Source organism: Procambarus clarkii, chromosome 48 (assembly GCF_040958095.1).
Source record: "Procambarus clarkii isolate CNS0578487 chromosome 48, FALCON_Pclarkii_2.0, whole genome shotgun sequence".
Classification (NCBI taxonomy): domain Eukaryota; kingdom Metazoa; phylum Arthropoda; class Malacostraca; order Decapoda; family Cambaridae; genus Procambarus; species Procambarus clarkii.
Genome location: NC_091197.1, coordinates 17,145,587 through 17,170,858, shown reverse-complemented (window position 1 = coordinate 17,170,858; position 25,272 = coordinate 17,145,587). Strand labels below are relative to the sequence as shown.

At 39.7% G+C, this 25,272-nt stretch overlaps 3 protein-coding genes across 3 annotated transcripts in view; 2 read left to right on the top strand and 1 right to left on the bottom strand.

The window, feature by feature from the left end:
- The window catches only part of LOC123764806 (uncharacterized), a 138,836-nt gene that overhangs the window by 77,885 nt on the left and 35,679 nt on the right, over nt 1-25,272 (bottom strand). The gene's annotated exons all lie outside the window — the stretch shown is intronic.
- LOC138351109 (mucin-19-like) lies at nt 2,072-8,103 on the top strand. The gene is made up of 2 exons (XM_069302738.1): nt 2,072-2,186; nt 7,259-8,103. Exons 1-2 carry the CDS (start codon nt 2,072-2,074, stop codon nt 8,101-8,103), a joined length of 960 nt encoding a protein of 319 aa, XP_069158839.1.
- Nucleotides 10,107-10,520, top strand: LOC138351108 (uncharacterized protein PF3D7_1120600-like). Its single transcript, XM_069302737.1, has one exon. It carries the CDS (start codon nt 10,107-10,109, stop codon nt 10,518-10,520), a length of 414 nt encoding a protein of 137 aa, XP_069158838.1.

The following is a 25,272-nucleotide window of genomic DNA, read 5'->3' as shown; positions in this document are numbered from 1 at the left end:
CTCATGTTCTGTCTTGTGTTAATGCCACATCACCCCTCCCACCTCACTCAAATGTAGATATAATAGCAGAGATACGTAAGTTCTAATCAGTTGTGTATTTGTGAAGTCTTTGAAAATGTAATAAGTTTTACGAAACGCGCCCGTGTCGCGTCAGACTAGAAATAAAAATGAATTTTGGAGAAGTGATTTTTGATTTACCTCCAACAGTGAAGCGTAATGTACGAAAGATTGAGAAAATTCGTGTTAGAATTATTAATCTTACTTTTTCGGTCATATTTAATAATATATATATATATATATATATATATATATATATATATATATATATATATATATATATATATATATATATATATATATATATATGTTATTAAATATGACCGAAAAAGTAAGATTAATAATTCTAACACGAATTTTCTCTATCTTTCTTATGTTTCTTTTCAATGTTGATGGTAATTCAAAGATCAATTCTCCAAAATTTATTTTTATTTCTAGTCTGACGCGACAATTGAGCGCGTTTCGTAAAACTTCTTACATTTTCAGAGACTTTAGAAGCTCAGAATGGAAGCAAGTCGACGAAGAACTCTGTAGGGTAAGGCAGGTCCTAGTCAACAACGGCTTCTCCAATGGTTTCGTGGAAGACATCATAATAAGGAAAGTGAAACGCCATGCAACCTCTGAAGAGACAACTAACACAACACCTATTCCCCCTATTAGACTCTTTTACAGGAACTTCTTTTCCACAGCCCATAAAACGGAGGAAAGGGTCCTGAAAGATATTGTCAGTAGAAACGTTATCCCTACAGACAAAAATCAGAAGATACAACTGACGATTTACTATAAAACCAGAAAAACGGCCAGCCTACTCATGAGAAACTCTCCAGACACAAAGCAGAACCCTTTAAAAGAGACCAACGTCGTCTATGCCTTCAAATGCCCTCTTGGGGACTGTAAGCCTAAAAAAAACAGTATATAGGCAAGACAACAACATCTCTTTCCAGGCGTTTAACGATGCATAAGCAACAGGGGTCCATTAAGGAACATATAATCTCTTCCCACAAACAAACCATCACCAGAGAAATCTTAGCAAACAACACAGAAATCATCGATAGATACAGCGATAGCAGGTGGCTTGACGTCTGCGAGGAACTTCACATCAAGAAGTCAACACCAGCAATCAACAGCCAATTAATGCACAACTATATTCTACCCACTTCAAGACTCCGCTCCAATATAGAAGCATCAAGAAATATGGACCAATAGGCTTTCTACAATTACTTCCATTCAATACCCATTGTTTCGTGTTCTGTCTTGTGTTTGAATTTAATACCCATTGTTTCGTGTTCTGTCTTGTGTTGGAATTTAATACCCATTGAATACCCATTGTTGAAAGTTCGTTTTTCACCTCATCCTCCTCACCCAAATGTAGATATAAACCTCGAAGATGTGTAAAGCTCTATTCAGTTTCAGTTGTGTGTTTGTAAACTAAAGTCTTTGAAAATGTATTAAGTATTACGAAACGCGCTCAATTGTCGCGTCAGACTAGAAATAAAAATGAATTTTGGAGAATTGATCTTTGAATTACCATTAACAGTGAAAAGAAACATAAGAAAGATAGAGAAAATTCGTGTTAGAATTATTAATCTTACTTTTTCGGTCATATTTAATAATATATGTCTACAGGAAAGACTGCTACCAAAATATACTAATATATATATATATATATATATATATATATATATATATATATATATATATATATATATATATATATATATATATATATATATATATATATAATATTTATATTTAATGTTGGTATTAATAAGGCAAACGCATGAAAGTTGCTTAACTGTTGGATAACGATTTACTTCTAGGTGAACACTGGTATTAGACCAGGTGAAACGTGCTCAATAGTTTCGGCCCCGCTTGGTGATCCAGCTTGGGATCCCCGATTGTGAGTCTAGGATTGCGACAGCGACTATAAGACCCTAATGTTGATTATCGACACTAATTTTCTTTTCCTGTACACCTCAAAAGTTTTATAGACGGTAGTGTCATATATCTTCTCATGGAGACTGATTCATCAAGGTCTTTGGAGACAGTTCCACAGCAGCATCAATCAACGAGATTAATGCTCGTGATTGATGAGCAGGATGCTGTTAGCATGACGGCCATGCTGCTGGGTCTTTTTTTGTGTCCCACACTACCCTCATTGTCTGCTTGGATGTTGCCTTTTTGTCCTGAGTAACTAATGTCACAATAACGTGACAGAAGATATGATGAATATTCATCATATCTTCATGGTCCACGAAAACATGAAACGTCGTCGTTTCTCCGTTTTCTGTTGTGTGATTTGCTCATTAAATCTTCAGAGAGACTTGTCACAGAGGCACACATTCAGACTTACCGTCGACGGCACATGGAACGCAGGCAGACATCAGAACGACGTGTGAAGTACTAAATACTCCTTCAGTATAACTTGAAGAGCCCGTTTGTCACGGAAAATATAGTTGGCAGCACCGGCATGGAATCCGCGCCACGTTAAACTTTAAAACGATATTTAAAATGTTAAGACATTTGCAATAAGATTAGAACCTCTATTATAAGGACATTTTAAAGGACTACAATCTTACAGCCTTAGAGGAACGATGGAACAGAGGAGCAATGACCACTCCATCAAAAATACTGAAGAAAAGAGACGAGGGTGATAAAGTCAATATAAATTGAAAGAAATTGAATTAAAGGACACAGATGAAGAGCGAAACATAAATATGTCTAAGACACAATAGGAAATACCGATACCCAAAACTGTAGGTCAGTAAGTGAATTGTCCTGAGACGAGGTGCTTCAAGCCACTTACATCCTCATCGTCAAGAGTGAACACGAAAAAGAAGGCATAAGTTAAGAGAGTTCAAAATGCTTTACACAAAAAAGTGAACTGGACCTCTTTCGTTCGTGGTCACAAATAGGTAGATATGTGATACCTCATGATGTATGTGGTAGATGTTTCATCATGGGTGACCACCTCATACCCTGTGTACTCACCTAGTTCAACTCACATAGTTCTTATCACCTAGTTGTACTCACCTAGTTGAACTCACATAGTTTTTCTCACTTAGACGTACTCATGTCGTTGTGCTCACCTAGTTGTGATTGCGGGGGTTGAGCTTTGGCTCTTTGGTCCCGCCTCTCAACCGTCAATCAACCTGTATACAGATTCCTGAGCCTACTGGGCTCTGTCATATCTACATTTGAAACTGTGTATGGCTTCAGCCTCCACCACATCACTGCCTATTGCATTCTATTTACTAACAACTTTGACACTGACAAAGTTCTTTCTAATGTCACTGTGGCTCATTTCGGTACTAGGCTTCCACCTGTGTCCCCTTGTCTTCCAGCGACGTGAGGTGCATTTCACGCAGCGGTTCCTCGTAACTCATGCCTCTTAGTTCTGTGACTAGCCTAGTGGCATACCTCTAAACTTTTTCAGTTTTTCCAGCTATTTCCTGTTGTGGTAGATGGATGACACCTCATGCTACATCCTTCCTTCATCATGCCAGCTTTGTTTACACATAATAAGCAGTTAACGATGTTTGGAATATATTCATCATATAATACTTTTCGAAATGCATGCGAATAGTTCGTATATATTCAGGACGAAAGTATACTTTCTGGCTGCTCATTAAGCTTTTAAGGTGGCCTTAATAACCCTCCCGAGGATTATTGCCCTGAACAGCCGTACACCAGAACAAGCTAAATACTTCACCCCCAGCTTACTTCTCTGTCTTAATATACCACACAAAAAAAACATTGAGAATCATCTTCAGCATTTCTTTAGAGGCATATGATTTACATCTAAAAATAAAAAGGAATAGGAAGCCGGAAGAAAAAGTTTGTTAACTTTGACTATCAGCCAACAAAAGTGTTTCAGGCGCAGAGTAGAAAACTTTAAATAAGATGGTTATCCTCCGTGTTGGGTCTCCAGGGATGTGTGAGGCTCTACTGCCGCCTCATGAGTCCAAATTATATCCATAATAATATTAATAATAATAAAAATAATAATAATAATAATAAATAATAAAAATAATAATAATAAGTAATAATAAGTAATAATAAATAATAATTAATAATAATAATAATAATAATAATAAATAATAATAAAAAAAAAAAAATAATAATAATAATAATAATAATAATAATAATAATAATAATAATCACCAGGATATCAATACACAACCAAAATAATTTAATAATTTATTTAGTACTATAGCTATTATTATTATTATTATTATCATTATTATTATCATTATTATTATTATTATTATTATTATTATTATAATTATTATTATTATTATTTTTATTATTATTATTAATCAAATGTATATAGTATACTATATTTAGTATAGTAACTACTGTGGGCCGCATACTGGGAATGGTCAATAGTTGGCCTTATAGGGAGACTTTATTCCAGATACTTCTGTTCACCTGGCAGTAAGAGTAGATTTTCGTGAGTACCTCGACTGTTGTGGGTAGCATCCTGGAGGAATTCAGCCTTAGGATTATAGGGGAGAGAGAGAGAGAGGGGGGGGTGCGGCATAGGAATAAGCCTATAACCGGCTTCCTGTGGCCGAAAATAGGATGCCTCATCCTGATAATCCTCAGATTATCCTGATATCCTCAGATTATCCTGATACACTACGAATGTCAGCAGTTGTGTTATTCAAGTTGTCATTCCCTTGAAAGACCTAACTTTAAGTATATCAAAGTTCCTTTCATCGTGTCCAAGTTCCCTTGACAGGAAACTTCCTTCACGGTACTCATAAAGACATTACCAGGAGAAAGTGCCAAGCCACAACGACTGTACAGCGCTTGGAAGGAAATGTGAAGACAAGGCGCTGAAGTTTGGCGGGGGACGGTGGGGGGGGGGGAGAAGAAACAGTGCCCAACTACTTATTCGGCACGTCGGGGATCGAACGCAGACCTGCTGGAAGCGAGGCTCTCGCTCTATCGTCCAGTCCAAGTGGTTGGGCTTAACAGAAAGTTATAGAGCAAGAGGAGCCCAACTGAAATGTGCAATTTTGCAAACCAAAAAAAATATAAAACGCCTTTAAAACAACATCGACAGAAGTCTGAACGTGGAATTATGAATGATGACAAAATGTGTGAATAACAAAATATGATACTAAGAAAATATTAGGGTCGTTGTGTGGGTTCGAACCTGTTTTCATGGACTCCTGAGGCATTCGCACTACCGTTTGAACCACGATGAGCTCAAAATGGTGTCTTTCGAACCCCAAGTCGAATACAGCTTCCGCTTGGGAGACATTTTAGCTCATCGTGGCTCAGTCGGCAATTCATGTGTCTGTTAAGTCCCGGGAAGCGGGTTCGATCCCATTGTTTGACCTCCATGTATTTCCCATGTGCATTGGTTTCTTTTGATTTCAGTGTACACACACCTCTAGCCCAAGATGACAAAGTAATATGAAAAGTAGCGGCTTAATTTGTACAGTTATTAAAAATTAAGACTCTTTTATCACAGCTTAATCCACGTTTTCTATGTATCAGGTAGGTAAGGTTCAGTGGGTGGCTTGGGTTCGCACGTTCTTGGTTAGGTTAGAGAACGAATTGCATAGACAAGCAATCTAGTTGCATAGTTAGGCAATCGTTTGGAAATCGAGTTTCGTGTCCGTGGAACAAGTTACCAAACACCATCTTAGAAGAAAACTCACTTTAAAGCTTTATTTATAAGCTGGGCATTAAAAGACATTAAAAGACATTAAAAGACATAGTGTGTGTTTGATGCAAAAAAGAAGCTGTCTCCCATTTTAACCACTTGGGCTGGACGGTAGAGCGACAGTCTCGCTTCATGCAGGTCGGCGTTCAATCCCCGACAGTCCAAGTGGTTGGGCACCATTCCTTTCCCACGTCCCATCGCAAATCCTCCTTATCCTGACCCCTTCCCAGTGCTATATAGTCGTAATGGCTTGGCGCTTTCTCTTGATACTTCCCTTCCCTTCCCATGTTTTAATATGACTTGTGTAGATTCGTACACACCTCAAAGATAAAAAACACTACGGAAGGCCTATTGGACCATGCAAGCCAGATCCACTTTATATCCACTCAAACGCATTCAGAAGTATGTCTAGACTTCCTTAGACCTCTTGAAGTCTCATCTCTAAGGAATTCCTTTACTTGGAGGTACAAGAATTCCTTTCCGTCTAATATATGTTGTCTGACCTCGTTCGTGCTCTGCTTTTGTCTTCTGTTGTCGTTCTCGCCCAGGTTTGCTACCAAGACTTCGTTCACACCCTGTTCTTGTCTTCTTTCTTCGTTATTGCTCTATTCGTGTCTTCTATCTTCATTCTTCTCTTGTTATTTTCTACTGAATTCCTTCACACCCTCTTCGTGTCTCCTAACATCGTTCATTCTCTCTTCTTGTCTGCGGACATTCTACACACCCTCTTCTTGTCTGCGGACATTCTACATACCCTCTTTTTGTCTGTTGATATTCTACACACCCTCTTCTTGTCTGCTCACATTCTACACACCCCTCTTCTTGTCTGCTGATATTCTACGTTCCCTTTTTTGTCTGCTGACATTCTACACACTCTCTTCTTGTCTGCTGATATTCTACGTTCCCTTTTCTTGTCTGCGGACATTCTACACACTCTATTCTTGTCTGCGGACATTCTACACACCCTCTTTTTGTCTGTTGATATTCTACACACCCACTTCTTGTCTGCTGACATTCTACACACCCCTCTTCTTGTCTGCTGATATTCTACGTTCCCTTTTCTTGTCTGCTGAGATTCTACACACTCTCTTCTTGTCTGCTGACATTCTACACACCTTTTTCTTGTCTGCTGACATTTACACTGTTCCTTCTCGTCTGCAAACATTTTACACACCTTATTCTTGCCTGCTGACATTCTACGTTCCTTCTTCTTGTCTGTGGACATTCAACACACCTTATTCTTCTCTGCTGACATTCTACGTTCCCTCTTCTTGTCTGTGGACATTCAACACACCCTCTTCTTGTCTGCTGACATTCAACACAACCTCTTCTTCTCTGCTGACATTCTACGTTCCTTCTTTTTGTCTGTGGACATTCAACACACACTCTTCTTGTCTGTGGACATTCAACACACCCTCTTCTTCTCTGCTGACATTCTACGTTCCCTCTTCTGGTATGTGGACATTCAACACACCCTCTTCTTATCTGCTTACATTCAACGTTCCCTCTTCTGGTCTGTAGACATTCAACACACCCTCTTCTGGTCTGTAGACATTCAACACACCCTCTTCTTATCTACTGACATTCTACGTTCCCTCTTCTGGTCTGTAGGCATTCAACACACCCTCTTCTTATCTGCTGACATTCTACGTTCCCTCTTCTGGTCTGTAGACATTCAACACACCCTCTTCTGGTCTGTAGACATTCAACACACCCTCTTCTGGTCTGCAGACATTCAACACACCCTCTTCTGGTCTGTAGACATTCAACACACCCTCTTCTGGTCTGCAGACATTCAACACACCCTCTTCTGGTCTGTAGACATTCAACACACCCTCTTCTGGTCTGCAGACATTCAACACACCCTCTTCTGGTCTGTAGACATTCAACACACCCTCTTCTGGTCTGTAGACATTCAACACACCCTCTTCTGGTCTGTAGACATTCAACACACCCTCTTCTTATCTGTAGACATTGAACACACCCTCTTCTTATCTGTAGACATTCAACACACCCTCTTCTTATCTGCTGACATTCAACACACCCTCTTCTTATCTGCTGACATTCAACACACCCTCTTCTTATCTGCTGACATTCAACACACCCTCTTCTTATCTGCTGACATTCAACACACCCTCTTCTTATCTGCTGACATTCAACACACCCTCTTCTTATCTGCTGACATTCAACACACCCTCTTCTTATCTGCTGACATTCAACACACCCTCTTCTTATCTGCTGACATTCAACAAACCCTCTTCTTATCTGCTGACATTCTACGTTCCCTCTTCTTATCTGCTGACATTCAACACACCCTCTTCTTATCTGCTGACTCCTTGTTCATATCCCGCTACTCCGATCAATGACCTTTCCTTGTTCACAAGTTTTTTAACTTCCTCGTCTTTGATAACTCCAATACGGAATTGGCTTCTGTGTTCCCCTTCGTCTCTACTAATAAGTAACCTTTTTTTTTTTGCTGTTTTCATATTTGTCCCTGTCCTTGTCTTCTTCCTTGTCCTTGTCTTCTTCCTCATCGTATTTTCTACTTATTGTTATTATTCTCTAATTTCTTGTTCATCTTTCTCCTTATTAATTTCCCTTGCTACTTTCAAGCTTTCTTTGGTTGTCACTGATATATATATATATATATATATATATATATATATATATATATATATATATATATATATATATATATATATATATATATATATATATATATATATATATATATATACGCAAAAAGAACATTAGATCCTTCAATATTGTAGAGTCGTCGGCAACATAACTGTTCTCTAATAGACCAATTTTCTCAAGGGTCCGCACCTGGCCAAACTTTATGGACAAGAAAAAGTTGATATCAGTAGCACAGGGCGTTCAGCAATCAACCACCTTATACTGTCTGTGATATTCTGAACACCATCACTCTATCATCAACCACTCATTCCAAGGCTGACTCATTTGGTGCATGTTCTTTCAATATGTAAATGAACTCAACATAAATGCAAGTGACCCATATGAAGGTTCAGATTCACTCATGCTTCAGTTTCATATTATTTCTAAAATGTTTGTAACATCATTATATAAAGCATATTTATAATGACAACTAATAATAAGCTCATTAAATTAATTAGTTTCCATTGACTGATTTCAGAAGAGCACATGTAAGATACCAGACCTTAACATACAATTTCATTGCGAAAATTATCACCATACTAACTAACGCTAGTGAGGAAGAGTTCTAAATTAGTAAAGGAAGAGAGAGAGAGAGAGAGAGAGAGAGAGAGAGAGAGAGAGAGAGAGAGAGAGAGAGAGAGAGAGAGAGAGAGAGAGAGAGAGAGAGAGAGAGAGAGAGGAACAATTCGCATCTCAACGGGATAGCGAATCAGATATCGGAATATCTGTCGTCATAACAGGTGCAGAGGGATAACAAAAGCCCCCGAGCCGCCACAACACCTTCACAGACCCTCTGGTACAATAGTTCCACAGTCTCCTCTCCCCTCCTCGGTGAACTCGCCTAGGTTCGAGCCCAGGCGTGGGAGGGTTAACTAAGCGTTGATTTATAACTGCTCGCCCCTTTTCTCCCAGCAGAAATTTGTCTGTGCGAATCATTAATTAATTGGTCGATTAAATAATTAGTAATTTATCCTAATCCTGTTAAATCTGTACTTGGACTAGCTAAATATAACAGTAGGTTAACTGTGCCTAATCTATCCTATCCTAATCTTAATCTGCCCTACCCTTATTTAATAAAGCCTATGATACCCTAAACTGACCAATCTTAATTGAACTTTACTAAAAGAATCCTAACCAAACCTAACATCACCTATACTCTAACTTAACTTAACAAAACCCATATACGACCAAACCTATATACGACCTAACCTATTCAACCCTGACCTAACTTAATCAAACCGATCTTAACAAACTTATCCTAACAATTTCGACCTATCTAACGGGTCAAACTCGACCCGTTAGATAGGCAAAGCACTATGCTTTGCCTATCTAACATAACTAACTAGCCTTAACTAACCCAACTTTTCCTAATCTAGCCTCACCCATCACAAATAAAAAATTGTCCCAACTAATTAACTACCAAGTCTTTCACTATGCTTGGTAAACACTTATAATTCTATTGCTGTTAATTACCAATAATCACCTTTATTACTAACAATATTTGGAATCTTGTATTTCCAATCACACTTGTATCACAATTGTTTTCTTTCACTGTAATGTAATGAAACTCGTATTTACTTACGAAAGGAAAAGGAATACTAATATTATAATATTTGATTTTCTTATATTCAGCAAAACAGTCCTTAACATGGGAGTCACAAGCGATATGTATAACATGGGAGTCACAAGCGATATGCATAACATGGGAGTCACAAGCGATATTCGTAACATGGGAGTCACAACCGATATTCGTAACATGGGAGTCACAAGCGATATTCGTAACATGGGAGTCACAAGCGATATTCGTAACATGGGAGTCACAAGCGATATTCGTAACATGGGAGTCACAAGCGATATTCGTAACATGGGAGTCACAAACGATATTCGTAACATGGGAGTCACAACCGATATTCGTAACATGGGAGTCACAACCGATATTCGTAACATGGGAGTCACAACCGATATTCGTAACATGGGAGTCACAAGCGATATTCGTAACATGGGAGTCATAACCGATATTCGTAACATTGGAGTCACAAGCGATATGCATAACATGGGAGTCACAACCGATATTCGTAACATGGGAGTCATAAGCGATATAACATGAGCTCTAGATACGCTGAACGTCGAAAATTATACTAATAATTTTCATTGTGGTACCTTTAACAGAACGAACTTGGCTTAGTGTGAGCCCCAAATATCGCAGTTCTTTAGAGCCTGCATCACATATTCCACTCCTCGACTTTCAAATATATATATATATTTCTTGTCTTGCCTCACTCACAGACCTCTTGCTTCTCCATCTCCTGTGCAGTCATTGCATTTCGCCTCAGGCATTGCAATGATAAGGACTATGGCATCATTTGTGTCTCATTTAAAGGCTTCATTTGATGTAGTTTACTTAGTGAGAAATCGATGATTTGAACAATCTGGTCAGCAGGCCGACCCCGTTGGAAATATGTTTCCTAGAGAGGAGTTGGTTCGACGTTGATTAGACGTCGACGACGTTGATTAGACGTTGACGACGTTGATTCGACGTTGATTCGGCGTTGCTCTTGGATATTGTGCCCAGCTGGGAGTTATACCTCGCGTGTCTTGCGTTCTCTCGTATCCAGGGAACAATTAGGCAGCAGAACAATTGTTTGGTTGAACAATCAATCAGCTTAATTCATCATTAGGCTTGAGTCAGGTCTGCTGCTGGTGTGACGCAAGCGTTAGACACAATTAATGACGCAAGACTACTAATTGTAAGAACACACCAACACCTGCTATCTTACACACACACACACCCACACACACACACACACACACCCACACACACACACACACCCACACACACACACACACACACACACACACACACACACACACACACACACACACACACACACACACACACACACACACACACACACACCCATACGGAAATAAAATATCTCTCCCTCCCCCCCCCCACAATAGGACAGGAGACCATCTAGCCATATCCTGGAGGAGTCTACGGGGGCTGGACCAATATCCCTCCTCCCAATAAATACACTGAAGCAATATATATATAACGCCCTAGAGTTGGGGAAATGCAAGCGGTTATCGTAGTGTTTGTTGACCCGCTGCGTCAGCAAACTGCACACGACCCCAGCGCTGTGTTAGATCTTGCACACACACACAAAATACGAGAAGCAAAATTTCTTTCTGAGCGTTCTGGTGTGCAATATGCTGCTAGAGAAGGGCAGCCCGCTGTGTTCACATGTGTGGTCGTAACTCAGGTGTGTCGTCGCCAGGTGTTTGCTCTTGGAGGCTCATGTTGTGGAGTTATATTCTATATATGAAATATATATATATATATATATATATATATATATATATATATATATATATATATATATATATATATAAATATATATATATATATATATAAATATATATATATATATATATATATATATATATATATATATATATATATATATATATATATATATATATGCAGAATAACCACATATGAAAAATAGAAAATGCTTAACGCGTTTTCGGCTAATTCGCCTTCATCAGAGCAAAGTATTTTCTACTTTGCTCTGATGAAGGCGAATTAGCCGAAAACGCGTTAAGCATTTTCTATTTTTCATATGTGGTTATTCTGCATACTTGGATCAGTGTTTTTGTGATCATTGTTGCATATATATATATATATATATATATATATATATATATATATATATATATATATATATATATATATATATATATATATATATATAAATATATATATATATATATATATATATACATATATATATATATATATATATATATATATATATATATATATATACATATATATATATATATATATATATATATATATATATATATATATATATATATATATATATATATATATATATATATGTCGTACCTAGTAGCCAGAATGCACTTCTCGGCCTACTATGCAAGGCCCGATTTGCCTAATAAGCCAAGTTTTCCTGAATTAATATATTTTCTCTAATTTTTTTCTTATGAAATGAAAAACCTTCCCATTTCTTTATGTATGAGGTCAATTTTTTTTTATTGGAGTTAAAATTAACGTAGATATATGACCGAACCTAACCAACCCTACCTAACCTAACCTAACCTATCATTATGGGTTAGGTTAGGTTGGGTAGCCGAAAAAGTTAGGTTAGGTTAGGTTAGGTAGGTTAGGTAGTCCAAAAACAATTAATTCATGAAAACTTGGCTAATTAGGCAAATCGGGCCTTGCATAGTAGGCTGAGAACTGCGTTCTGGCTACTAGGTACGACATATATATATATATATATATATATATATATATATATATATATATATATATATATATATATATATCATGCAACTTCATGCAACAAATTAGACATGCACAACAAATTAGGCTTAGCATGTAAGAAATCAGGCTCTTAATACAACAATTTAAGCTTATGCAGCTAATTAGGCTCCTTATGAAACGAATTTTAATCCTCTTGCAACGAAAGAGGCACTTTAAGATTTTGGAGGTGCAGACCTCTTGATGACCTATATACGTAACAAGTTTCAGACGAGCTCGCATATCACTGATGTACTCTGAGTGCGTTTCACGCCAACAGGTGTGACATGCACTCGTGTCGAGTGCAAGTAACACCTTAATATTCTGGAGAGCAATTCTGATGCCAAGTTCTCAAGCAAAATACTATAAAATTCCGTTACATCTTAAAATATAGTAAACTTTTAACAATTTTCCTATTCACGAAAGAACCTGAGCTATTTACTTAAACAGCTGATTTTCTAGGAAATTAGTTAATTCTGCTGATTATTATAATTTCTGGTGTTGTGATTTTTATGTAAAATAATATATGTTAGAGTACTTTAATAAGGTGCATTAATTAACTTAAATATGTTTGGGCTGTTTAAGAATATTTACATATGAAATTTTATTTACAGAAACAATTTCAGACTTTTTTTTATTTATTTAGAAATAGTGACTGTAACCTATGTTAGTTTAGGGGTGACGGCTGTAACTTTAGTAATAGTTGTAGCTGTAAGCAAAGTAGGGCTGTTATGATGAAACGATCTCTCTATCTCCACCCACACACACCCTCCCTGTCTCCACCCCCCCCCCACACACACCCTCCCTGTCTCCTCCCCCCCACACACACCCTCCCCGTCTCCACCCACACACACCATCCCTGTCTCCACCCCCCCACACACCCTCCCTATCTCCACCCCCCCACACACACCCTCCCTGTCTCCACCCACACACACCCTCCCCGTCCCCACCCACACACACCCTCCCTGTCTCCACCCACACACACCCTCCCTGTCTCCACCCACACTCACCCTCCCTGTCTCCACTCACATACACCCTCCCTGTCCCCACCCACACACACCCTCCCTCTCACCACCCACACACATCCTCCCTGTCTCCACCCACACACACCCTCCCTCTCACCACCCACACACACCCTCCCTCTCACCACCCACACACATCCTCCCTGTCTCCACTCACATACACCCTCCCTGTCTCCACTCACATACACCCTCCCTGTCTCCACCTACATACACCCTCCCTCTCACCACCCACACACATCCTCCCTGTCTCCACCCACACACACCCTCCCTTTCTCCACCCACACACACCCTCCCTTTCTCCACCCACACACACCCTTTCGGTCTCCACCCACACACACCCTCCCTGCCTCCACCCACACACACACCCTCTCTGTCTCCACCTACATACACCCTCCCTGTCTCCACCCACATACACCCTCCCTGTCTCCACCCACACACACCCTCCCTTTCTCCACCCACACACACCCTTTCGGTCTCCACCCCCCACACACCCTCCCTCTCTCCACCCACACACACCCTCCCTTTCTCCACCCACACACACCCTTTCGGTCTCCACCCACACACACCCTCCCTGTCTCCACCCACACACACCCTCCCTGTCCCCACCCACACACACCCTCCCTGTCTCCACCCACACTCACCCTCCCTGTCTCCACTCACATACACCCTCCCTGTCTCCACCCACACACACCCTCTCTGCCTCCACCCACACACACCCTCCCTCTCTCCACCCACACACACCCTCCCTGTCTCCACCCACACACACCCTCCCTCTCTCCACCCACACACACCCTCCCTGTCTTCACCCACACACACCCTCCCTCTCTCCACCCACACACACCCTCCCTATCTCCACCCACACACACCCTCCCTCTCTCCACCCACAAACACCCTCCCTATCTCCACCCACACACACCCTCCCTGTCTCAACCCAGAGAAACCTTCCCTGTCTCCTCTCATTACTGTCACCATTTTCACTACACACTATGTCAATATCTACTACACTAATATGTAAAACTATAGATAAACTCTACGGATTCGTGGGCGACGATTTCATTAAAATTCACTCTCTTCGAGAACGTGGAATAGGGGGTCGCCCTTCAATGAAACAGAGTGTTGGGGGCCAACAACAATCCCTCCACGACACTCCCCATACAATCATCAGTAAAGATGCAAAGTATAATGATGATAGCCCCAAGCAAATTCCTCAAACTATAGACAGCTTGACAGACATTCCATTTAACAGATATAAATAGAGACTTGACAGAATTTTAAAAGCAATGCGCAAAAGATACATTTTCAAGTATATTTCTGTTTTTTACCAACATCTTAACAGTGGATCAAGAAAGCAATGATCACTAAGAGTTATAAAGAAACCACTCGAGATATATGTCTCCCACTCCTCGTAAATCCTAGTGATCGTTGCCAGCCGACTTTCATTGCCAGAAGGAGCATATATATATATATATATATATATATATATATATATATATATATATATATATATATATATATATATATATATATATATATATACTCACACCCCAGAAGTGACTCGAACCCATACTCCCAGAAGCAACGCAACTGGTATGTACAAGACGCCTTAATCCACTTGACCATCACGACCGGACATAATGAGGTGATAGCCGAGGCTATTTGAACCACCCCACCGCCGGCACTCGGATAGTAATCTTGGGCATAGCATTTTACCAAATCACCTCATTCTTTGGGGCACACGTGAGGAACACAAATGCGAACAAGCCTGAATGGTCCCCAGGACAATATGCAACTGAAAACTCACACCCCAAAAGTGACTCGAACCCATACTCCCAGAAGCAACGCAACTGGTATGTACAAGACGCCTTAATCCACTTGACCATCACGACCGGACATAATGAGGTGATAGCCGAGGCTATTTGAACCACCCCACCGCCGGCACCGGCGGAATGAGGTGATTTGGTAAAATGCTATGCCCAAGATTACTATCCGAGTGCCGGCGGTGGGGTGGTTCAAATAGCCTCGGCTATCACCTCATTATGTCCGGTCGTGATGGTCAAGTGGATTAAGGCGTCTTGTACATACCAGTTGCGTTGCTTCTGGGAGTATGGGTTCGAGTCACTTCTGGGGTGTGAGTTTTCAGTTGCATATTGTCCTGGGGACCATTCAGGCTTGTTCGCATTTGTGTTCCTCACGTGTGCCCCAAAGAATGAGGTGATTTGGTAAAATGCTATGCCCAAGATTACTATCCGAGTGCCGGCGGTGGGGTGGTTCAAATAGCCTCGGCTATCACCTCATTATGTCCGGTCGTGATGGTCAAGTGGATTAAGGCGTCTTGTACATACCAGTTGCGTTGCTTCTGGGAGTATGGGTTCGAGTCACTTCTGGGGTGTGAGTTTTCAGTTGCATATTGTCCTGGGGACCATTCAGGCTTGTTCGCATTTGTGTTCCTCACGTGTGCCCCAAAGAATGAGGTGATTTGGTAAAATGCTATGCCCAAGATTACTATCCGAGTGCCGGCGGTGGGGTGGTTCAAATAGCCTCGGCTATCACCTCATTATGTCCGGTCGTGATGGTCAAGTGGATTAAGGCGTCTTGTACATACCAGTTGCGTTGCTTCTGGGAGTATGGGTTCGAGTCACTTCTGGGGTGTGAGTTTTCAGTTGCATATTGTCCTGGGGACCATTCAGGCTTGTTCGCATTTGTGTTCCTCACGTGTGCCCCAAAGAATGAGGTGATTTGGTAAAATGCTATGCCCAAGATTACTATCCGAGTGCCGGCGGTGGGGTGGTTCAAATAGCCTCGGCTATCACCTCATTATGTCCGGTCGTGATGGTCAAGTGGATTAAGGCGTCTTGTACATACCAGTTGCGTTGCTTCTGGGAGTATGGGTTCGAGTCACTTCTGGGGTGTGAGTTTTCAGTTGCATATTGTCCTGGGGACCATTCAGGCTTGTTCGCATATATATATATATATATATGTATATATATATATATATATATATATATATATATATATATATATATATATATATATATATATATGATTCTTTCCGTTGCTCATGCAGTCATCTTCTCAGAACTTGGTGCTGTGTTTTGTTTCATGTATCACCATCATCCCAAGTACCAGGATTCATCAAAACCTTTACATGTTTTTTTCATTGATTGCGGCTTTGTCTACATATATGAAGGAGGTCGTAAGTTCCGAAACACTACGATGTTGTTATATCCATTATGCCCTCGGACTACGAAGTCTGGAAGGTCGTAAACTGTTCAATAAATGTTAACTAATCCGCCTTGATTAAGGAAAGGTGAACGGGTTTCTTCACTAATAATTGCATAAAGGCTTTATGAATGTTCAGTAGTCTGCGTCAGTTTACTGGTTTCTAACACTGCACTGAAGTGATGATTAGAGCACTATACTGGAGCAAAGGTTTCTAACAACAGACAGAAGCAAGATTTCGAACACTGCACTGGAGCAAGGTCTCTAATACCACACCAGAACAAGGTCTCTAATACCACACTGGAGCAAGATTTTTAATACCACAATGGAACAGTTTCTAATACCACACTGGAGCAAAATTTTTAATTCTACAATGGAAAAAGTTTCTAATACCACTCTGGAACAAAGTTTCTAATACCACTCTGGAACAAAGTTTCTAATACCACTCTGGAACAAAGTTTCTAATACCACTCTGGAACAAAGTTTCTAATACCACACTGGAACAAAGTTTCTAATACCACACTGGAGCTAGGTTTGTAACATTACTTCGGAGCATGGTTTCTACAACTATATAAGAACATGGTTTTTGAAAAAACGCACCATCTGTTGGGCGTAAGAGCAACACACACTCTAATCTCCGAAAATACTTCACCGATTGCTTTGAAATTTTGACACAACGATGCATTCGAATAGGCGCGTCTTTTTGTATACCTACTATACAACTGCCACCTCTGTGGCAGGTAAAAACATGCGTTTCTGATTAACAGCACCATCTGCTGCACATAATAGCAACATGCACGCTATACTAAATATGTCACGAATTCCATTTCAATGTTTCCGATTGCATTGATAAATTTTATTTTCATAGATTTCGATTTATTTAATTTGTTATTGAATTATTTTGTGTGACATTGTGATGAATTGAGCTGTATTGTTTACCATACCGTTCATTTCGTAAGTATAAGTATTGATGCTACACATGTGACAGGTAAAACTATGCTTTTCTTGAAAAACAGCGCCATCTGTTGCATGTAATAGCAATACACATGTTATACTAAATATGTTACAATTCCATTTCAATGTTTCTGATAGAATTGATAAATTAAATTTTCACAGAATTTGATTTATTTTCATTTTGATTTAAATATTTTGTTTGAATTGCGATGGAATTGAGCTGTGTTGTTTACCATACTGTTCATTTCGTGAGTACAGTTTTTTTTTCATATTTTCATTTCATTTTTTAACTGTTTTTTTTATATTTCTGTGATGGGAACATTAGATCACTTGATGTTCCCAATTTTCTGAAGGGAACATCAGACCACATGGGAAGGTATCGGACGAGGGAGTGGGGAATAGTGAGGATGACGAGGGGACGGAAATGAGAGATGGTGGGGAAGACGAGGGGACTAGACAGGGGATAATGGTGGGGAAGGACGAGGGGACGGGAGAGTTTAGGATGGTCGGGACAAGGGGATGGGGGAATAGAGAATGGTGGGGAGGACAAAAGGACAGGTTAGTGGGGCATGGTGTAAAGGAAGAGGGGATGGTGGAGTGGGGAATTGTGGGGAGGACTGGGGGCACAGGGAAGGTTGACTTTTTGTCAACCTGGTGTTGACAAAGTCAACACCAGGTTGACTGGTGTTGACTTTTTGATGTGTAATGCCTCGCAGATGTTGAGCCGCCTGATATCGCTGTATATATCGATGACTTCTGTGAATTTGTTAAGACTTCTCTAGTGATGGTCTGGTTGTGGAAAAGAGATTATATGTTTCTTAATGGAGCCCTGTTGCTTATGCATTGTTAATCGCCTGGAAAGAGATGTTGTTGTCTTGCCTATAGACTGATTTCTTTGGGGCTTACAGTCTCCAAATGGGCATTTGAAGGCATAGACGACGTTGGTTTCCTTTAAGGCGTTCTGCTTTGTATCTGGAGAGTTTCTCATGAGTAGGCTGGCCGTTTTTTGTTTTTATAGTAAATCGTCAATTGTATCTTCTGATTTTTGTCTGTAGGGATAACGTTTCTACTGGCAATATCTTTCAGGACCCTTTCCTTCGTTTTATGAGCTGTGGAAAAGAAGTTCCTGTAAAATAGTCTAATAGTGGGTATATGTGTTGTGTTAGTTGACTCTTCAGAGGTTGCATGGCGTTTCACCTTTCTTTTTATGATGTCTTCAACGATATATATATATATATATATATATATATATATATATATATATATATATATATATATATATATATATATATATATATATATATATATATATATATGCGGAAAATCCACAGAGAAATATGAAATGAGGTGAACGTTTTGGCTTGTCAAAGCCTTTGTCAACACCAGACTGACTAAGGAGAAGGGAGAAGGGGGAGGATATATAGGCCGACACCTGACCAACCCATCCCTAGGAAAAGAATTAACCAAAAACAGGTATAGCTTAGCTTAGAATGGTCAAAGAGGATTAATCCTCTTTGACCATTTTAAGCTAAGCTATTCCTGTTTTTGGTTAATTCTTTCCCTAGGGATGGGTTGGTCAGGTGTCGGCCTATATATCCTCCCCCTTCCCTTCTCCTTAGTCAGTCTGGTGTTGACAAAGGCTTTGACAAGCCGAAACGTTCACCTCATTTCATATTTCTCTGTGGATTTTCCGCATAAAATGATCAGTGTTTTGTGATCGTCAATTGCATATATATATATATATATATATATATATATATATATATATATATATATATATATATATATATATATATATATATATATATATATATATATATATATATATATATATATATAATATGTTGTTGAATATGCCCGAAAGGGTAAAATTAATCATTCTAACACGAATCTTTTCAATATTTTTTAGGTTTTTCTTTTCTGTATATACACACACGTGCACACATAATATACATAATTCTGTGTGTGTGTGTGTGTATCTCTGTTTCCTTCTTTCCATTTCTCTTTTTCCCTCTCTACTCTCTGTCTCTGCCTCTCTCTCTCTCTCTCTCTCTCTCTCTCTCTCTCTCTCTCTCTCTCTCTCTCTCTCTCTCTCTCTCTCTCTCTCTCTCTCTCTCTCTCTCTCTCTCTCTCTAGTCACATCAAAATAATCACATAGTATAGATTATACCTAAATCTTTGCGAAAAAAGAGGTTATTCTCTTTGGATGATTTTAAATTGTACATTTTTTTTCTAAGAGATCTCTGACATTTATTAATAAATAATGAGAAAAGACGAACAGACGTGAGAAGAACTGAACCTCAAAGGTTTTAAGCAAAAAAATCACATCATTTTTGTCAACAGGTAAAATTTAAGACTCACTTTTGGCTGATTTTGTATAAGTTTGCGTGTGAGTGTTTTCAAAATGTGTGTTTTTTATGTATGTGTGTTTATATGCTCGTGCATGTGTATATTTGTATGATATAGGTTCTATATATGAGCGAGCGAGGTGAGGGCGTGTGAATTTAGACGAATATTGGTCTGAATGCATGTGTGTGTGTGTGTGTGTGTGTGTGTGTGTGTGTGTGTGTGTGTGTGTGTGTGTGTGTGTGTGTGTGTGTGTGTGTGTGTGTGTGTGTTGTGTGTGTGTGTGTGTGTGTGTGTGTGTTTTTGTATGCTAGTGCATGTCTACGTGTTATTGTTTGATTGGGGGATCTGTGTGTGAAGGCGTGTGTGGAGACTATGTGCTAGCCTAGCGTGCATATGTGTTTGTAGGCTTAGGAGGGTCAGTGTGAATGTGTGTGTGGTTGCATGATTGCAGGGATCAACATTCGGGTGCATACGAGTGTATTGTTTGAGTTGCGGCTCAAAGGTTGTCAGTACGAGTGTGTGTGTGTGAGAGAGAGAGAGAGTGTGTATGTTTGTGTGTGTGTGTGTGTGTGTGTGTGTGTGTGTGTGTGTGTGTGTCTGTGTGTGTGTGTGTGTGTGTCTGTGTGTGTGTGTGTTTGCTTGGTGAAGTGTTTAAATTTGCATTGCGGTAATAATACTTATTCAGTGATAATTTTCTTCAAAATTTACACACCTAAAACAAAAAATATGAAAAGGTATTGATGCTAAAGGAGAAAAAACTCAACAAATGAAACACTGACTTCAGATCCTTCAAAAATCATCCTACTTCAGTCATTCCTGCAGAGAAATCATGGAGAGAAGTCCTCTACAATTTTAATGCAGCTGCCCTAAAATTGTGTTTTTGAGACCCGTTGAATATCGTGTTCGGTTACTCTCATCTCTTGTTGAGAGAAATATCTTATGAATGAGAGATATCTCAAGAGAGAGATATCTTAGGAGAGAGATGTCTCAAGAGAGAGATATCTTAGGAGAGAGATGTCTCAAGAGAGAGAGAGAGAGAGAGAGAGATATCAAGAGAGAGAGAGACAGAGAGAGATATCAAGAGAGAGATATCTCACATATCTCCCATACCATGGAAGGAAAGTATCAGGACAAAGCGCCAAGCTATTGTGACTATATATCAATAACTTGGAACAACCTCTCCACTTTCCTTCAGTTTTCGTCCTGAAGATTTGAAAATTGTCTCTTTAATGCCCGTATAACTACCTCTCTAAATGATTATAACTGCCTCTCTGATGATTATAACTGCCTCTCTGATGACACTATAACTGCTTCTCTGATGACACTATAACTGCCTCTATGATGACACTATAATTGCCTATCTGATGACACTATAACTGCCTCTCTGATGATACAATAACTGCCTCTCTGATGGCACTATAACTGCCTCTCTGATGACACTATAACTGCCTCTCTGATGACACTATAACTGCCTCTCGGATGACACTATAACTGCCTCTCTGATGACTCTACAACTGCCTCTCTGATGACCCTGTAACTGCCTCTCTGATGACCCTATAACTGCCTCTCTGATGACCCTATAACTGCCTCTCTGATGACACTATAACTGCCTCTCTGAGGACACTATAACTGCCTTTCTGATGACACTATAACTGCCTCTCTGATGACACTATAACTGCCTCTCTAATGACACTATAACTGCCTCTCTAATGACACTATAACTGCCTCTCTAATGACACTGTATCTGTCTCTCGCTCAAATACCTCTATAAAGTGTTCTTACTGTAAGGCTATAAAGTTGTATCACACACTGATGAATCTATCAACAGTCATCAGTGTGTTATCAGTCATCACTCTATCAAGAGTCATCAGTGCGTCACCAGTCATCACTCTATCAAGAGTCATCAGTGCGTCATCAGTCATCAATCTATCAGGAGTCGCAAGAGACTTGAACCTAGAAGGCCGAGATGTTCGCGCACCCATATTCAACCAATACTCTGACCACTCCGCCACGCAGATCCTTAAAAGAGTTTGAAACTGTGTGTAAATTTGTGTGTAAATATGTGGCTTGTGGTCTCCCTAGTAAATGCAATTGACTGATGAAAAACGAATTCTGATCTCTTATCATTGCTGGTAAGATGATGTTGATCTTTCATCTTATGCTGGTAACATGTTGGGTGAAAACTCCCGAGTTTCGAACACTTTTAAGGATCTGCGTGGTGGAGTGGTCAGAGTATTGGTTGAATCTGGGTGCGGAACATCTCGGCCTTCTAGGTTCGAGTCTGTCTCAGGGCTGTAGTCCTTTCTGTGTTTATATATCTGTATGTATATATATATATATATATATATATATATATATATATATATATATATATATATATATATATATATATATATATATATATATATATGTGTGTGTGTATATCACGAAAATAAACACGTGATTAAGAATGTGACAATGTCAGACCACGGAGGAAAATGAAATAGGAATTTCCTTAAGTACTTTCGTATATTAAATACATCTTCAGAAGGAATATATAAATATATTCCTTCAACTATATATATATATATATATATATATAATATATATATATATATATATATATATATATATATATATATATATATATATATATATATATATATATATATAACTGAAAACTCACACCCCAGAAGTGACTCGAACCCATACTCCCAGAAGCAACGCAACTGGTATGTACAAGACGCCTTAATCCACTTGACCATCACGACCGGACAAAATGAGGTGATAGCCGAGGCTATATGAACCACCCCACCGCCGGCACTCGGATAGTTATCTTGGGCATAGCATTTTACCAAATCACCTCATTCTTTGGGGCACACGTGAGGAACACAAATGCGAACAAGCCTGAATGGTCCCCAGGACATATGCAACTGAAAACTCACACCCCAGAAGTGACTCGAACCCATACTCCCAGAAGCAACGCAACTGGTATGTACAAGACGCCTTAATCCACTTGACCATCACGACCGGACAAAATGAGGTGATAGCCGAGGCTATATGAACCACCCCACCGCCGGCACTCGGATAGTTATCTTGGGCATAGCATTTTACCAAATCACCTCATTCTTTGGGGCACACGTGAGGAACACAAATGCGAACAAGCCTGAATGGTCCCCAGGACATATGCAACTGAAAACTCACACCCCAGAAGTGACTCGAACCCATACTCCCAGAAGCAACGCAACTGGTATGTACAAGACGCCTTAATCCACTTGACCATCACGACCGGACAAAATGAGGTGATAGCCGAGGCTATATGAACCACCCCACCGCCGGCACTCGGATAGTTATCTTGGGCATAGCATTTTACCAAATCACCTCATTCTTTGGGGCACACGTGAGGAACACAAATGCGAACAAGCCTGAATGGTCCCCAGGACATATGCAACTGAAAACTCACACCCCAGAAGTGACTCGAACCCATACTCCCAGAAGCAACGCAACTGGTATGTACAAGACGCCTTAATCCACTTGACCATCACGACCGGACAAAATGAGGTGATAGCCGAGGCTATATGAACCACCCCACCGCCGGCACTCGGATAGTTATCTTGGGCATAGCATTTTACCAAATCACCTCATTCTTTGGGGCACACGTGAGGAACACAAATGCGAACAAGCCTGAATGAGGTGATTTGGTAAAATGCTATGCCCAAGATAACTATCCGAGTGCCGGCGGTGGGGTGGTTCATATAGCCTCGGCTATCACCTCATTTTGTCCGGTCGTGATGGTCAAGTGGATTAAGGCGTCTTGTACATACCAGTTGCGTTGCTTCTGGGAGTATGGGTTCGAGTCACTTCTGGGGTGTGAGTTTTCAGTTGCATATGTCCTGGGGACCATTCAGGCTTGTTCGCATATATATATATATATATATATATATATATATATATATATATATATATATATATATATATATATATATATATATATATATATATATATATATATATATATATATATAGTTGTTTGGAACGGCAAAATCAAAATACAATTTATCTATTTTTCGTATAATGATGGCAGAGAAAGTGTCCTGGAGGAGTCTCCATGAAGCCCTTATATTGCCGTCGAGAAGAAGGGAATTAAAATTTCTTATATACGATGAAGCCCAAGTCGACAGCCACTCTTATCCGGATTTGCATAAATTGTGCAGTTTCCATTCTGATATAATGAGCACCTCTTCCTCACTCATTAAGGCACTACTGAGAACCAAAAAATAATAGTTACTCCTTTAGTGTCCTGTCCAATCTCTTGGACTGGACGGTAGATTGGCGGTGCTTCTTACAGGTCGGAGTTCAATCCCTGACCGTCCAAGTGGTGAGATATAGTTCCTTAAATCAGTCCTCATATCCTGCTGCTCATATCCTATTGTCATATATTGCATGTGTGCAATACAGTCCGGTCGGCTTGGCTCTTTCTTCTGATAATCACCTAACTTACCCCAGGGTGCAACCTGGATCCCAATTTACTGCTTGGTAAGCAGAGTCACCAGATGAAAGGAAATGCTGCCCAAACGTTTCTGTTCTGCCTCGGGATTTGAACCAGGAAGACCGCCGTCGTGAAGACCGCCGTCTCTCTACGCTTGCTCAAGGCCCAGTGTTGTTGTCTCTGAAGTATGTACTCCTGTAGTCCGTTAATGTAATTCATGAGTTGGAAACTCCCTCAAATGGGTTTCTCTACAGTTGTTCCTATTTTCTCTCCTCTTAACTCACCTTGCTCATCGCTAATGAGTTTTTCAAGTAATTTTGTTCTCTGTATGTCGCTGTGTTTTTTACTACTTGAGTCTAATTAGTGTTTTTCTTTCCGTCCGCATTGAACGGTAAATCGGAAATTGAACAAATATTAACGTTATTGAACCGCTAAATTTTTACCTCTCTAAATATGCTCGAGGAGCTGTGTGATGTGGTTTTGCTGGTTTAGTGCCCTCTCAGCTGTCATGAGG